The sequence below is a fragment of the Cucurbita pepo genome, chromosome 11 (assembly GCF_057944985.1).
Source record: "Cucurbita pepo subsp. pepo isolate OVF chromosome 11, ASM5794498v1, whole genome shotgun sequence".
In the NCBI taxonomy this organism is placed as follows: Eukaryota; Viridiplantae; Streptophyta; class Magnoliopsida; order Cucurbitales; family Cucurbitaceae; genus Cucurbita; species Cucurbita pepo.
Genome location: NC_141808.1, coordinates 13,548,268 through 13,565,349, shown reverse-complemented (window position 1 = coordinate 13,565,349; position 17,082 = coordinate 13,548,268). Strand labels below are relative to the sequence as shown.

Here is a 17,082-nt window from a genome sequence, read left to right as displayed (position 1 = left end):
AAATATGTTATGATACAGAATATGTGATAAATTAACATGTTTATGATATGATATATTGTGATGCGATATGTTATAGTATGATATGTATATGATGAAAATTGTTATGTCTACAAGCATGAAATGTTATGATATGATATATTTATGAAATACAACCTCGACGTATGCATGAAAGATCTGATAAACGGTATGTGAAATGATAATGAAAATGAGAAAATGTTGGGACCTCATGCATTATTGTGTCCTCGTGAATTGGGAGATACCCCTTACCCTTCACGATAATACGGACGCGTATGTTACGAGGCAGAAAAACGATCATTATGGTTATCATAATGCTGCGATGACCAAGCAGGAGAACGATCATTATGTTTATCATGATGTTGCGACGGTCAAGCAGGAGAACGATCATTATGTTAACCTAATGCTGTCGTGACGGTTACTAGTTCTAACAGGTGTCCGGCCTAAGGAGCTCCTAGAGTATGCTCGCCCGACAAGGAAAGTGGCCCAGCGGTGTGTGAACTGACTGGTGAGTCCATACTCGCACGTATGGGCTGTGTGTAGAGTATATGGTACACATCCAAGTACCTATTAGGATAGTACGGTAGGAAAATAGACTGAAAGGATAGGTCCCGTTATTGTATTCGCATGTTCTTGCATTTAACCCCCCGTTAGGATAGTACTGTAGGAAAATCGACTGAAAGGATAGGTCCCGTCACTGCATCCACATGTTCTTGCATTTAACCCCCAATAGTGGGGTCACCTACTGAATATTTTTAAATACTCAAGCCACGTGCTACTACATTTTTCAGGTTAAGGCAAGGTATTTCTATATGGCTGACGACGGCATTGCAACTCAAGATCATGGCACATGCATACGATAGTCACATTTATTTTTCTTAGATTTAGGCTAGAATATGATATTTTTAATTTAAACGTTTATTTATTTTATTCAGTCTTTTATTGTATCGTTTTTAAAGGTGTTTTCAAAACAAGTAAGTCCATGACTGTGTTTTAAGATGAAGTTGACGTTTTATGAAGGTCTAAATGAAGTATTTTTACATTCAATATTCATGATATGCATGCAGTGACAACTTTATATTAAGTAGAAATTTTCGGGTCATTACATTTGTATTCAAGTCAACCTATATGAACTATAACATGAATTCCAATTTCAATTCTCTAAATTTTACTATGGTTCATATGTTAAACTTCGTGTGAGTACCAGAGATTGAGTAGAGTCTTGGAGGGTTATATATGTATAATTTTATTTTCATTAAATATCTTATTTTATATTTTAAAGATATATGGTTACGAAATAGGATTTGATAGAATTTATTAACATTTTTGTTAGGTTTTATTTTTTTCAATGTTCACCAAATCTTTCATTTTCCTCTACTCCCTTCATTATAAATTTTAATTAGGTTCACCATTTACTCTATTAAATTTCATTTATGTATTAACTGTTTTATTTTAATTCGTTTTACTTTCACATCTCAATTCGTTTCACTTTTACATCTTCCTTTTTTATTTCCCTCTCCTTTTTCTTCCTTTTAACAATATTTGTGGATTTACATCTGTATTTCACTTTTCTTTCCTTTAATTCTATTAGCCTTGTTTTTGTATTTTCTTTTATTTTCTTCGGATTTTATTAACAATTATATTCTTGATTTTTAATTTAATCTATTCATTGAATCTTCTACTATAATTCATAAAAATTATTGATAACCTAAGTAATTGCAACAATTTAGAAGATCTAAAATATCATTTTGTAATTTCCTAAAACTCATACAAAATTCTTTTTCATTTAATTTCTAATCAAAAACTAAATAATTGTAACCAATTTAATTCCTTTAATAAAATAAAAGGAAGATGTAATCTCTTCAGATGGCATATCTATGGAGGCTTATTTATAGTTTGGTCAACGTTATACATACTAAATCTATATATATGGTAAATGACATATAAAGTAAATAGTTATGTATAGCAAAAAGTTATATCCGGTATAGTTATATATAGTAGATGGTTACATCTGGTAAACCTATATGTATAATAAGTTGAACCATATATATCCTGTCAGGCAGAGCTTTGAAAATGAACTTTTCTGTATTCTCTATATTCTCTCTTACGGTACATGCCTGAAGCCATCAATACAAACCTTTAACCATATTCTACTTGCATTTTCTTTATCCTATTCTTTGTGTTCATCTAGATCGAGTGTGTGTTGTTGTGCGATCCTAACAACGGGTATCAGAGCTAAGCGAAATTCACCACGATCTGTGAAGATGGAAAGCTTAAAGATTGGAATTGAGAAGTTCGATGGATCCGATTTCGGTTTCTGGAAGATGTAGATTAAAGATTATCTGGACCAGAAAGATTTTCACGAACCCCTATTGGGGGTGAAGCCGAATACCATGACCATAGATGTAACGACCCTAAATTTCCACATATCTAGAGTCGCCACTAACGTCTCATGCTCATCCCTAATGCAGAATAAAAATCTAAGCATGCTCATCTTTATTAGCGGAAAAATTTAAAAACTTCAGAATACATTAAAACATTGGAAAACACTGCCGGACTTACGTGTTTCAAATATCGTGCTGGAGTTCAAAAAGATAAAATAAAATGATTACAAATTAATTAATATAAATGAATGAAATGCAAACGCCCTATCCTAACCAAGACTAGGAATAAAATATGCAATTATCCTATGCACGCGCCACAGTCTCTGATCACGATGCCACCGTCAACCGTACATGGGAGCCTTGCCTTTACCTGAAAAACAATATGGCACACGACCTGAGTATTTCGAAGAAATACTCAGTAAGTGACCCCACTATAGGGGCCATGCTAATGCAAACACATGCAATCATGAATAGGGACCTATCTCTAATCATCTTAGGGGTGGCCTCCAGTCTCGGACAAATTGGATGTGTAGTACTTCCCTACACACGACTCACACGTGCGAGTGTGAGTCCCCAGGGCGCTCGCACACCCCCTGGACCCTCTGGTCAAGCTAATCTGTAGCGACGTCCGGAGGTCAGCGGAACCCCATAGTGTCATGCGCCTCATGAACACCCTCATCTGTGTGCTTTCGCACCTGTGCGCATTCGCGCTCATCATAAGGTGCGCGTCCGCACTCATCATCTCTAGGGGAAGTAGCCCTATGCTTATGAACATACAAAATGCATGAGGTCCCTCTAAATCCATCGTAATGTCTCTTCTGACACAACCCTCTAGTCTCATCTCTTTGTTACTCTAGGTAACGCATATCGTGGATATTTATATTAATATCATTTTCATGCTCTTAGGGTTGTGTCCTACGTCGATCTAACGACATGATGCAATATGGCACTCATCATCATCTAGCATGCTCAATATGGAAAACATCATCATATTAAGGTAAAAATCATGCAATCATCATGCTCATCATAATGCCACAACGTGCGTCAAACATATTAAGCGTCACTCAACAAAATATGTATAAACTGGCACATATCATCAAGCATCATACAATCTATTTAGCCTATCCTATAGTAAGGCCACTTACTTGGTTGGCCTCGGCCGAAGTACTCCCTAAATAGCTAAACGTAAGCTCCCGTTCCGTGAGAGCTGCTTCCTACTTCGCTGGGTTTGTTTCCTATCACGCCGTTCACCACTTTCCGTTAGTATTTCACAATTAATTTACCTATAATTTAATAAATGTGAAATACGGCTCTAAAACGGACTCGGATACCTTAATCGGGGCCGAAAACAGATCCGGGAGGGTCGAAACAGTGGAAACCGGGCTGAAAACAGGTAAGCCGAGCCGAACAGCCGCTGGAGCCGCCGGAGGAGCCGCCGGAGCGTCACCGGAGGGAGCCCGAGCCGTTTGCGCCGAGCCGAGCCGAGGACTGCCGCGCCGCTGTGTGACACGTGGCAGTAGCAGAGAAAGCCACGTCGGGCGGTAGTGTCGGGTCGAAGCGCGGGTCGGAGTCCGGTTCGGGTCGTGGTTCGGGTCGCGGGCTGTGGAAGGCTACTGGGCCAAGGCTAAACGTTGGGCCTCGGCTTACTGGGCTGGGCCGCAGGTGTTTGGTTTGCAGGCCGGCTCAATTGGACCGTGGGTCTAGTCTGGGTTGGTTCAACTGAACCGTAGCTTCTGGGCCGGTTTGAGGTTTGGGCCGCTGTAGTTGGGCTGGGCCGAAGGTAGAGGCCAAGGGAGGAACGGGCTGGCTCTCCCGGGTTCTGGGTTCGGGTTGACCCGGATCCGTGGATCTCGTCTTCCTTACCCGACTTTGGCCGATTTTCTGGCGAGTTTTCTCTCTCCTTCCCGCGGCGTTTTCGTTGCCGATTTCGGTCCTCTTCCTTCTCTTTTCCTCTTTGTTCGTCGTCCTTCTTTCCTTTTTGGGAGTTTTGCGGCCTAAAAGCTCCTAAAAGCCATAGATCTAAGAATCGATTAAGAAACCTAACTTTCCGACCTCGGTTACCGACGACGACGCTTACGAAATAACACCAAATGCCCCTGAGTTATTGTGCTTTCGTTAGGGATCTCTCTTACGGTAGTAAGAGGTTGTTTGGTGTCGGTTTAAGGGTGGTTTGAGGGCTCGTCGGAGAAACTGGACACTCGCCGACGTTTGTCCGAACTCTCTCTTTCTCTCTCGAAATTTTCTCTCTTTTCTCCCTTTGCAGGCGTTCTGAAGATGCTGGGCTGAGGGTGGGCGTGCTGTGGCCGTTGTTTCGCGTGGGTTCCGCGAAACTCGGCGGTCGCCGGAAAACTCGCGGGTTTTCCGGCGACTGAGTTTTTTTTTTTTTTTTTTTCTTTTTTTCGTTTTCATTTATTTATTTATTTATTATTAATATATATATATATATATATATATATATATATATATATATATATATATATATATATTTTTCTTTCTTTCTTTCCCGGGTCGTTACACTATTTAAAGGATATCAATATCAATGATAATATACACTTTCCCAATTATATTTTCTATCTCATTCTTAACATTCTTATACTTGTCACAATCATATCGTTACATGAATGTACCTTAGTCATATCGTTACAGGAACATATCCTAACGCTATCGTTCTATAAATCTATTATAATCTTTTCCCTTTCTACCCATAACCTAACCATATTCTTTTATCAATCTCTCATATCCATAGCACTTCGATACGTAGCCTAACCTAAATGTTTCATGCACATATCTTATTTCTATCGCTACATTACGTTTAGTGCATTCTTTTCGTATCCTATCTCAAACATATCATTGAACACATCGTACTGTAAGTATTATCATACAATTCACATATTGTAACATATACATAACACAACATAAGCATATTAATTCACAAGTAATTCACACATATCAATATATATGACACGTGCAAAACCACGGGCACGTGTCAACATCAAATATAATCATGCCGATAGTAAGGCCACTTACCTGATTAGGTAAGACTGGTGTCACTAATTTATCCTTAACAAAGTTCAATTTTGTCCTTTGTATCCAAGTCAACGTATATGAACCATGACTTCAATTTCAATTTCAATTCTCTAAGTTTTACAATGGTCCATGTGTTAGACTTCATGTGGTCATTAGATTAGAGATTTTCATGTGGTCATAAGAGATTTTATGAGTAGAGTCTTGGAATGTTATATATATATATATATATATATATATATATATATATATATATATATATAATTCTATTTTTACTAAATATCTTATTTTCTATTCTTATTGTAGGAAAGATATTGTTACGGAATAAAATTTAATGGAGTTTTTTGTGGTCTCATATTTCCGGTTTCATCTTTTAATTTTCTTTTTTAATTTTGTTCACCAAATGTTTCGTCAATCTTCCTATTTATTTTCACTATGTAAACGGATAATACTCTTCTTGTATTTATTTTCATTCTATAAATAGATATTATTGGCCAATTTTCTAAATATTTTTACTTCCAAAATTTTCTTTTTTCTTTTCTTTCCATATGCATTTCCTTATTTTCTCTCCGTGTATTTCCTTCTTTTATTCTATATTATTTTATTTTAATTTGGTTTTTCCTTTTATTTTTCTTTTATTTTATTTTAATTTAATTTGATTAGCACTCTAATCATATTCATGACCAATTTTAATCAATTGTTTGGCTAGTGATTTGAGGTTGTTTATTAACTGAAATATTATTGATTCTAACGTGATTTCTAACTTAAAATGCTAATAAAAATCTAATTGATTGGATAAGGGAAAATGAGATCTGACTTAATTCTTATTTCCTGTAACGCTAACTATAAAGTATAAGGAATTCTGAAAGATTTTCCATAAGAATAACTAAAATCTCGAATCTGGATTATATTTGTGTATAATTTTTGTTTTTTTTTTTTTTATCAAATATGACATTTTTTATTTTTGTTTGTTTATTCCTCCAGGAAGATATTATGACTTGTTGGTTGAGGAGAGATAGGGTTGGGATGTGAGTTGAGTGGAGAGAAAGTGAGTAAGTTTTTTTTTTTAACCTATATATATTTTTTTTTATAATCCTTTTTTTTTTCTTTTTTTTTTCTTTTTTTTTTTTTTTTGAGCTATTACAACAAAGAAAAAAAAATCGAACTTTCTTAAAGATAAATTGGTGACACCAGCTTAAGCTAATCAGGTAAGTGACCTTACTATCGGCATAGTTATATTTGATGTTGACACGTGCCCCATGCTTCTGCGCGTGTCATATATATTGATGTGTAAATTGTTTATGGATCAATATGCTTATGATATGATGTGTATATGTTATATAATATGTGAATTGTATGTTAATACTTATGGTAAGATGCGTTCAATGATATGTTTGAGATATGATGCGAGAAGGATGCACTAAACTTAAAGTAATGATAGAAGTAAGATATGTTCATGGAACGTTAAGCTTAGGTTACGTATTGAAGTTTTATGGATATGAGGATTGATAAAAACTAATGGAGATGTATTCCTTACTTATAAACCTATGATCATTCCCTAAATTAGCCAATGTGGACGCCCTCCCAACAATCATCAACAATCCTCTCCTCGAACAAAGTACATTATAGAGCCTCCCATGAGGTCTATGGAGCCCTCGAACAACCTCCCCTTAATCGAGGCTTGAATCATTCTCTAGAGTTTTCGAACAAAATACACCATTTGTTTGACACTTGAGTTACTTTTGACTACACCTTCGAGGCTCACAACTTCTTTGTTCGATATTTGAGGATTCTATTGATATGACTAAGTTAAGAGCATGACTATGATACCATGTTAGAAATCACAACTCTCCACAATTGTATGATATTGTCCACTTTGAGCATAAGCTCTCATGGATTTGTTTTGGGCTTCCCCAAAAGACTTCATACCAATGGAGATGTATTCCTTACTTATAAACCGATGATCATTTCCTAAATTAGCCAACGTGGGACTCCCCCCAACAATCCTCAATAGCATGCTATTAAACCACTATCCTAGGAAGCTGGACCTAATGGAATAGATTATGAGTTACGGAAAGAGATTAAAATAAGAAAATTAAATGTACTTTGAATTGAACGATTATGAAATTTACTTTAGGTTGAGATTATGATATTGTATGTACATGAACAGAGGAAGAAAATTTTGTGAAATCTACACTGCGGGTGAAGATGTACATTATCTTCCCATCGAGCATGTGTGTTAATGTTGCATGAATTATTGCATGATAATTCCACTGTGTGCCTGTATTTTCTTTCTTTAGGATAGGGAGGAACAATGAACCTAGACTACGACACTAGAGACTAATCGACTAGACAAAGACCTAGAAAAAAATATCTCTAGAAGACAGTGCATTTAGGGTCGCGAAAGGGTGCCAAACGGGTCCAGACTCCAGTATTCTAGACCACGACAAGTTTAAGAGGTCTTGCGCGAGAATCCTATTGATGAGTGAATCCATGTCTAACCCATCAAGACTGGACCTAGAAAACATAATAGGACACCATGGTAACCATGAACAACCGAGGTAGCTCTCCGGGCTTGAGTAGTGTGAATTGTTAGGATCGCACAACAATACACACACTCGATCTAGATGAACACAGAACATGATAGAGAAAATTGCAAAGAGAACTCTGGCTTAAAAGAATTTGTATTAATGAGTATGTATAAGAGAGAATACAGAGAATAGAAAAAGTACATTTTCAAAGCTCTTATATATAGTTCAGTTTATTATATATAGCTTTACCAGATTTAACCATCTACTATATATAGCTATTTACTATATATAACTATTTACCATATATAGCTTTACCGGATATAGCTTAGCTATATATAACTATTTACCATATATAGCTTTACCAGATATAGATATAGCTTTACCGGATATAATCGTTGACCAAGTTATAAATAAGAGAGCAGACTCCATAACCTAACATGAATAGTGTCACTAGAACCTTCACTTTTCTCTCTACTTCGATACCGTATTGTCGAGGCTCTACTACGAGTCTGGGATCCTCGATGTAATGACCCAAGCCCACCGTTGGCAAATATTATACTCTTTGGGATTTTCCTTTTGGGTTTCCCCTCAAGGTTTTTAAAATGCTCTGTTACGTAGAGGTTTCTATACCCTTATAAAGAATGTTTTGTTCTCCCCCCCAATCTATATGGGATCTCACAATACTGTAATGACCCTAGATTTTCACTTCCCAAGAGTCTCTTCCGTCATCATCATCTATAATCATATGCGAAATTAAACGTTTAAAACTACATCATAAAACATAAACTTCGTCTTAAAATACTGCTATGGACTGACGTGTTCGAAAACATCTTTTAAATTATCCAACGCAATACTAAATAAAACAAATAAACGTTAAATTTCAAAACACCCTATTCTAACCTAAGCCTAAGAAAATAAGTACAACTACCCTATGCATGTGACATAGTCTCGAATTGCAATGACGTCGTCAGAACTATAAGGATGTCTTGCCTTTACCTGAAATAGAGTAGCACACGACTTGAGTATTGTAAGAAATACTCAGTAAGTGACCCCACTATTGGGGTCGGGAAATGCAAACACAAGGAACTCATGATTTAGGGATCTATCATTTAAAAACCATCATTGGGGCGATCTCTAGTCCAAAAAAAAAAAAAAAAAAAAATGGATGTGTAGTACTTCCCTACACACAACCCACACATGCGAGCGTGGATCTCTTGGCGATTCGCACCCCCTGGACCCATCATAATCGAGCAAGTTGATCGTAGCGACGTCCAAAGATCAGAAGACCCCTAAGTGTCATGAGGCATGATCATGATCATGATCATCATCATTATAGCGTACGCATCCGTACTCATTATCATAAATGGGAAGTACCCCGATGTATATGTACACACAAAATACATGAGGTCCCTATAGTTTTCATCTAAATCGTGTTTGCGACACAACCCCATACACCGTTCATATATTACTCTAAGCAACATGTAGGTGTTGGTCTTCATACGCTCATTATCATTAACTTCAATTAGGGTTGTGTCTTTAGAAAAATAAATCATTGTCATAATGCATCATGACATTCAATACATGCACGTCATCTTGATATGGAATAACATCATGCTAAACCTGTTGGGATTTATGCCCTAAAGCCTCGTATTTAATTATTTAATTTTTAACAATAATTTTTATTATTTTATTTGTAATTTAATTTTTATCCATTGTATGAAAATCCAAAGTTATTAATGTAATCTTGAACAGTATGTGGTTGACATACAAGAGGATCGTGTTCAAGTACTAACCTAAAGAGTCTATAGTGTATGGATAAGGTTAGGTGTCTTATCCTGGTAACACTATTGATACCGCTCACTTTGTAATCGTTACAAATGATTTGGTCCAAATCGTTCATGTATTGATACCGCTCACTTTGTAATCGTTACAAATGATTTGATCCAAATCGTTCATGTGAAGACATGTAAGTGGGGGTATCCTATACTATGAGTTTGTATAAGACTGGATCGAGAAATTTCTAATCTCTCTTTATAAATCCATTAATTGAGAAGATTAATATTTCACATGATAATCATATGCGACTCGATCTTAATCCTGAGTGAGTTATGAACTCCTGTCTGTGAGAGCTTGTCCTTTAATTTACATGGTGAGAGTCGCTCTTTAGCCGATTCAATATGTCTACCATTTTGGAGACTTGACCAAATAGGGAGTTGAGAACATAAAATCATGAGATGGAATTCACTCATTTCCATATACGGAAAGTAGATGAGTTGTTCTCTTAAGTACTGATTTCAGGACTTGAACAATGGGGCCCCACCCTCTCATTGGCCCGAGAGGGACTTGGTTTATGATTGGACCATAAACAAATTGTTCATTAGAGAATCAGTGGTACTTAAGGCGAAAGATGTAATTACAAGGGTAAAACAGACTTTTGACCTAGCTATAATTATGAACAACTCGTGAAGAATCGACTTGCTTGTAATGGTTATATCAATAGACATAACTTGTCCTGTAGTGCATAAGAGTGCAACTCTAGATCTATAGTGGAGTGACCTATAGTTAATGAATGAAAATTGATTAATTAAAGAGTTTAATTAATTAATTTTATATCATTGAAGCTTATAATCCGTAGGTCCATAAGGTTGCCTTGTTAGCTCAGAGTAACATTAAAAGGTTCAAAGGCAATTTGAAGTGTTCAAATTGATATTTAATATAAATGGAAAATAAATATAATTTGAGATGTCAAATTAATATTTAATATATTAGATATATTAAATAAATAGAGAAAATATATTTAATTTGAAGGATGAATTACTATTTAATATATTAGAAATGTTAAATGTAAATGGAGAAAAATATATTAATTTGAAGAGTTCAAATTAATATTTAATATATTAGATATATTAAAAAGAAAAAATATATTTATTGTATTTGATAAATTAAATCTTAAATCAACCCATGTAGTTTGATACATTAAATAAAAATATATCTAAAATTTGAATGAGATTTAAATTAATTAAATATATATTAGGATATCAATACATACCTTAATATAATTTGTATAAGGTATTATATTCTAATATATTAAATATGTAAATATATTATTTGACCAATATTCTCCTAGAGACCCTATAAATAGGACCCTCGGGTTGAGTCAAAACATACGAATCTCCCACTCTCTCGGGAGAATGAAATTACATCTCCAGAGAATTCTCGAAACTCTTCTTCTCCAATCCCTTTAGGATTTTCTTTCAAGAGGCTCCCAAAAGCCTTGGCCTTGTGTCGAGTCATAGCAAGGTAGAACTCGTGGAATATGAATAACGTTTGCATGGTTGGAATACTTCAAGAAGTCTTCCAAGCTAGGGTTTCTACAAAGGTAGAGTTTTTGCTATTGTATTTATTGCTTTTCTTTTCATTCTTAATAAAATCAAAACGGTTCCTAATGCTTCCGCTACGTGGATGAAGAGTTCATTCCCTTCAAAACCATCTCATCATCATACAATTTTATGTCATCATATTACATACATCATCATCATTATGTCGTCGTCATCATCTTATCATCATCATGTATGTCATCATAATATCATACATCATCCACATTATGACATTGTCATCATGTCATCATCACACAACATCATCATCATATCATCATCAAATAATGTCATTATAATATCATACATCATCATCATTATGCCATCATCATTATATCATCATCAAATAACGTCATCATAATATCATACATCATCATTATTATGCCATCGTCATCATATCATCATCAAATAACGTCATCATAATATCATACATCAACATATAAAGCATAAATGACACGTGCAAGAACCACTAGGCACATGTCGTCATAGATAAGACAAGTCTTCCGACCGAGCCAATTGTAAGACCACTTACTTGATTGGCATTAGCCAAAGTTTCTATCTAATTCTGGACTAGCTTGCCATCGTGCCTTCAATTCTTTTCCACTTGGATTGAGGTGCTTCAACCGTGATGTCTCTTCTTAAAGACAATCTTCCCTCCACTAATTAGAATTTTTTTTTTTTTTTTTTTTTTTTTTTTTTTATTTTATTTTAAGGGGAGGAATGAGGAGAAAGATTTTTGGATTGTGGAATTGAGGGATGTTACAACCATTTTTTTCTTTTTATTTTTTTTTATATTTTTGTTGTTGTTACAATCGAGCTAGGCTTAGTCGGACAGGGTAGTGTGACTCGTGGCCGACCTAGTGGAGATAACAAAGGGTCTCCTAAACAGGACCTCTGAGTCGCAATTCCGTCCCTGAGCTGGGGAGCGTGGACCACATAAGTTGACCTAGTAGCTAATCGGCACACAGGGGATCGCAACCACCCAATTTTATTGGTGGTATGGTCCCGTGGAAGGGTTGTTAGCTACCCTCCATGAATGATGTTCAAAGAGCTTTAGATTTAGATACAACCTTATTGACCCCTCAGTTTTACTTATGAGGTCGTACCTCAATTTAGAACACTGATCATTCACTGCATAAGTAACGTAAGCCACCTAAGTTGTATAAAATGATGATTTGAGACCTAATATGTACTCACTAGAACTCAAAGCAAAGGCCATGAATACTTACAAGGTTAAGGATGCGAAAAGAGCATACAAGTAGGTTGCTTACAGAATATTCTTATAATCATCTCTTTCTACATTTTTTTAGATGAATGATGTCGCTGATCTAGGCAGGAGGGTGTACGGGAGTCATGAAGCCACATAGAAGTGACCTGGGGCATTTAGGAATCCATATAATAATGCATAGCTACATATTTTGTACCCCATAAAATTCTCTTATGAAATTTCATATACTACATGAACATTGTTTATCTCTTATTACAAGCTTTCATTGTATAATCGGTTGGTCTCACCCTTAATTTCAAGTCTCAAGTGACATATATAGTATATGGAGATGTAATGAAAAAAAAAGCTGAAAGCGGGTTACATAAATTTAGTTGAAACTATGGCAATGAAATCCTATTACAATACTCTGCGAGTGCCCACAATGGAAATACATTCCTGTATAATCCATAGTGTAGCATGCATGTGCTCATAAATACTCCTGCTATATCCTGCCATTACAAATAACTCTTTTTTTTAATATAACAAATGATTAATAAAGTAAAAGTTATAGTTTAACCAAAACACACATTACAATAACCAACCTGTTGAGGGTAATCACCATTTTCCAGTTGAGAATTAATTAGTAGCTTTGCTGCACCGTGAAGAGGAGTTGGGTCTCTCTTTTCCTACATACGAATTTGTTGATTATATATCTAAGCTTTACGTACTTATAATAATTGAAGTAAAATAGTAAAACAAACCTGCTGAGAATGGATCAAAGCCATTAAAGCAAAGGAAGTTTGAACGAGATTGGAAGAATTTTGTGGAAGAGGAATGTATTTCTTTTGTGTACATGAAATGTGACTCTCACCCCACCCACCGTCTGGACATTGAATTTTAAGAAGAAACTCCACAGCTCTTCTTAGTGTTGAGGAATTATTATACGTGTTTCCAGTTGCCGTTAGTCCTTTTATAGCAAAATATGTTGCATAAATGTGAAAAACTCCCCAATTACCATACCACGATCCATCCTCTTTCTGTGTTTCTTCCAAATACTTTACTGCTTTACTTAAAAATGTCTCTATCTCTTTCTTTCTATGACTTGGAAATAGCTTCGTAAACAGAACAAGTGCTTGTATCGACGATGACGTGCATTCTACATATCTATTTTCACCCATTCCATGATTCATCACAACGGAAACAAAACAAATAATAATCAGTTCAATGTCATTTATCTGTATGTAATATTTTTCAAGTAATATTCTTAGATTTTCTACTTACTCGAGCTCCAATACCGTATATTCGAAGAACTCTACTGGATTTAGTAGCTAAAAGTATAAGATGAAACAAAATAATGATATTAATTAGTTGTCACCATTTTTTTTAATCATGTATTTAAGTATTGTTTGAGAAAATAATTATCAAATAAGGCCTTAGTTACTTCAAACCACGATGGTACAACTCCGGTAGGCTCCCAAGCTGAGACACCACCATTTTTTGCCTATTTATTTCACAACAAAATTCACCAATTCATCGTTAAGTTAACAGGAAAAAAATAATTCTAAGGCAAATTCGAAATTACAATTCTTACTTGAAGGGAAAGTATGATATCGACTGCTTCAAAAAAGCACTGTGGTTCCATTGGATCTCCTACGATGTTGGAAGGCATTGTCGAAAATATCAAACAACACTGACACGTCATTTATATATATATAAGAGATTAATATATTTATTTAAAATTTAATGTATTTTTTATGGAAATTATGAAAATAAAATACCAGTAAATTTTCCGCAGTACAATCAGAAACTTGCCATCCATGATCTCGATCAGAGAATGTCCAACTTCCTTTAGATATGTGACGATACATACTTCGAAAATCTCCGGAAGGATTCTCCCTAACCTTTATATTAGTATACATTAAAAATAATATAAACAAATATTTATTGAAATTAAAGAATTTCAGTACCTGCGATTGTTTAATGAAATCATGTCCTTTCTTAAGTGTCTCTGAAAATTCATCACGGAGATTTGTTGCTAGAAGAGCTTGAATGGCCAAAGCAACATCCCATGATTGACTACCAAAACTCTATGCTCGTGTACGCATATATATGTATATGTTAGTACTTTATATATTTCTCTTATTATTTCCTATGTATATTTATAATAAAGTTTCATTAAAATTTATTTGAATGTTGGATGGAAACTTGTGATTTGACTAAACATAATATTTATTTATTTATAAATTAGTTAAATATTTAATAATGGGCAAAACATACTTGCATCTTCATTCCATCTTCAGCAATCCATAAGTAATCTTTGATTCTAGCAAGATGTTTCTTATAAGCTTCTCCATTAGGATCATCAACCCAACAAGCAAGTGTAAACAATGGCTGCATGTTCAATACCCCTCCACCATATTAGCTCAATTACATTTATTCATATAATGTTATTAACTATAAAAGAAAAAACAAGTATGAAATTAACCTTTTCAACGCATCCAATTGTAATGTAATGACTATTATGATCTTCATAATCAATATGACATTTAGCTACTTGAAGAGCTTTATTTCTTATCGTTTTAAAGGCCCAACTATTAAGAATGGGTTCTCCAAAGTATTGAATAGCATCCCATGTGAGCTTCTGAAACAATGAACGTTCAAAGCATTTGTCTTCCTGCATCATCATATCCAATTCAATCAAAATAATCAAAGTCTAATACCGTACATGAAATGAAAATGATCAATTTCTACACGGAGAAATCTCAAATCTTTTAGGATGAATATTGATTTGTTCTTTACTAATGCATTGTGGTAGAGAGGATTGAATGGTTTAGGGACATACCTTTGCACAAAAATGGCGGGTTGGGCCCCATTTAATGTTATTGTAAGGTTGGGTATAGATTTCTTGACGTAATTGAAGAATGAGAGGGGTGAGTGGTCCAACAAATCGCTTTCCAAATAAATATGACATAGGAAGAAGTGTCAATCTAGAATAGCAAAACAAAGTTCGAGGAATGAAAGGAAGTAATTTCCCTAACAACCAAAATTCTGGAGGCATGGGGTTTGCTCCCTCCCACTCATAAACACCCAAAATCTACATAAGTAAATTATAAGTTTAGTTCCTCAAATCAAATCAAATAAGGTAGAGATATATATAGTACTAACCGAGAGCCAAATCTTTCCCCAGGAGGGTATGTAAAGAGCACCTCCATGATCTAGAATCCATTTTCGAGCTCTACAACACTCATCTTTGTCAAGTTCTTCTCCCAACAAACGGAGTTGAATATAGTTAAAAACAGTGCAAAACATACAACTTTGTCCCACAATGTCCAATCCCCATCCACCATCTTCATTTTGATGACAATATGCATAGCGAAGGATTTCCTTTCGGTGGTGCTCTGAGAATATGATGCGGAGATGTCCCGTAATATACAACGAAAATACCTGAAAGAAAAGGGTAATATTGTGGTAGAATTATATAAGATAAAATGAATAGAAAGAGGAAGAGTACCAATGGAGGGAAATAAAACATAGGGCCAGCGTTTTCAGCAGGCCAATGGCCGTGGGGGCTTTGTAAGGCTGCAAAGAACTTGGTGGCTCTTCTCATTGCAATGCTCGCTGTTTCCTTATTAACTATTGCTTCCTCCACTTTACTGTTGGAATTGTTTGCTTGAAATTTCTCTCTCTTAGAAACTGCATTTTCATAATATTCAATAACTTATTATAACTCCATTTAAATTTTTATGTATATATTTAGTGAACTTTGTCGTCAATTAGAACTATAAAAGAAAATTAGAGTAAATTCCTAATAGATGAATATTTGAAATGATTTATATAATAATTAAAGAGAGAACCTGAAATTTCCAAAACAAATCACCGTTGCACTGGACTTTGAAACGATTATGGTAATAATTTTGACGGGCTTCTTCCACTTGAGCTCGCTCTTCTGGAGTGCCTTCATCAGGCTCAAAATCCCATGTTTGTCTTCCCACAAAGTTGTTGGAGCTGAATAAGTACGGATCATTTGCTCCTTCTCCCAACTTAAGTCTCCACATTTTCACTCTCTCGATTGTGCCTTTCGATACAAATTTCTTTTACTTATATATAGATGAGGGGTATTACGTTTACGTCCATGGCCGACATTAGTATTTTTATATCCACATAGGAAATTATCAATATTTCTATGAATAAATTATAATATGTATAATGAGTATTTAAACTTTTTTTTTTTTTAAAGAAAAATCATTTCTTTCAATATATGAGTTCTTTCAAAAGTATTTATGACATTATAATTTTGTCCTCTGACGCATAATTGATAAAATTTAATGTTCATACTATAATTTTTATGTTGATGTACGAGTATTATTATTTTTTCTTTTTTGTTTTAATTATTAAAGTGGAAGATTTAATTATAACTACCACCCAACCCTAATAAATTCGATGTCGAACACATCCATCAAAATATTACTCGACTATGGCCCTCAATTATTAGCCCACAAATTAGTTGTATGCTTCTATTCCTTTTCAAAATAATGGGTTAAAATGAC

The 17,082-nt window shown here is 34.8% G+C and overlaps 1 protein-coding gene across 1 annotated transcript; it reads right to left on the bottom strand.

Moving 5' to 3' along the window:
- Window positions 1–12,797: 12,797 nt before the first annotated feature.
- On the bottom strand, window positions 12,798–16,621 carry LOC111805210 (beta-amyrin synthase 1-like). The gene is given in 14 exon segments (XM_087128450.1): window positions 12,798–13,044; window positions 13,138–13,221; window positions 13,297–13,699; window positions 13,817–13,863; window positions 13,977–14,036; window positions 14,127–14,225; window positions 14,314–14,436; window positions 14,813–14,926; window positions 15,021–15,209; window positions 15,378–15,629; window positions 15,701–15,979; window positions 16,047–16,183; window positions 16,186–16,228; window positions 16,390–16,621. Coding segments are annotated over 14 exon segments (2,142 nt in total). The 5' UTR covers window positions 16,591–16,621; the 3' UTR covers window positions 12,798–12,933.
- Window positions 16,622–17,082: the final 461 nt, after the last annotated feature.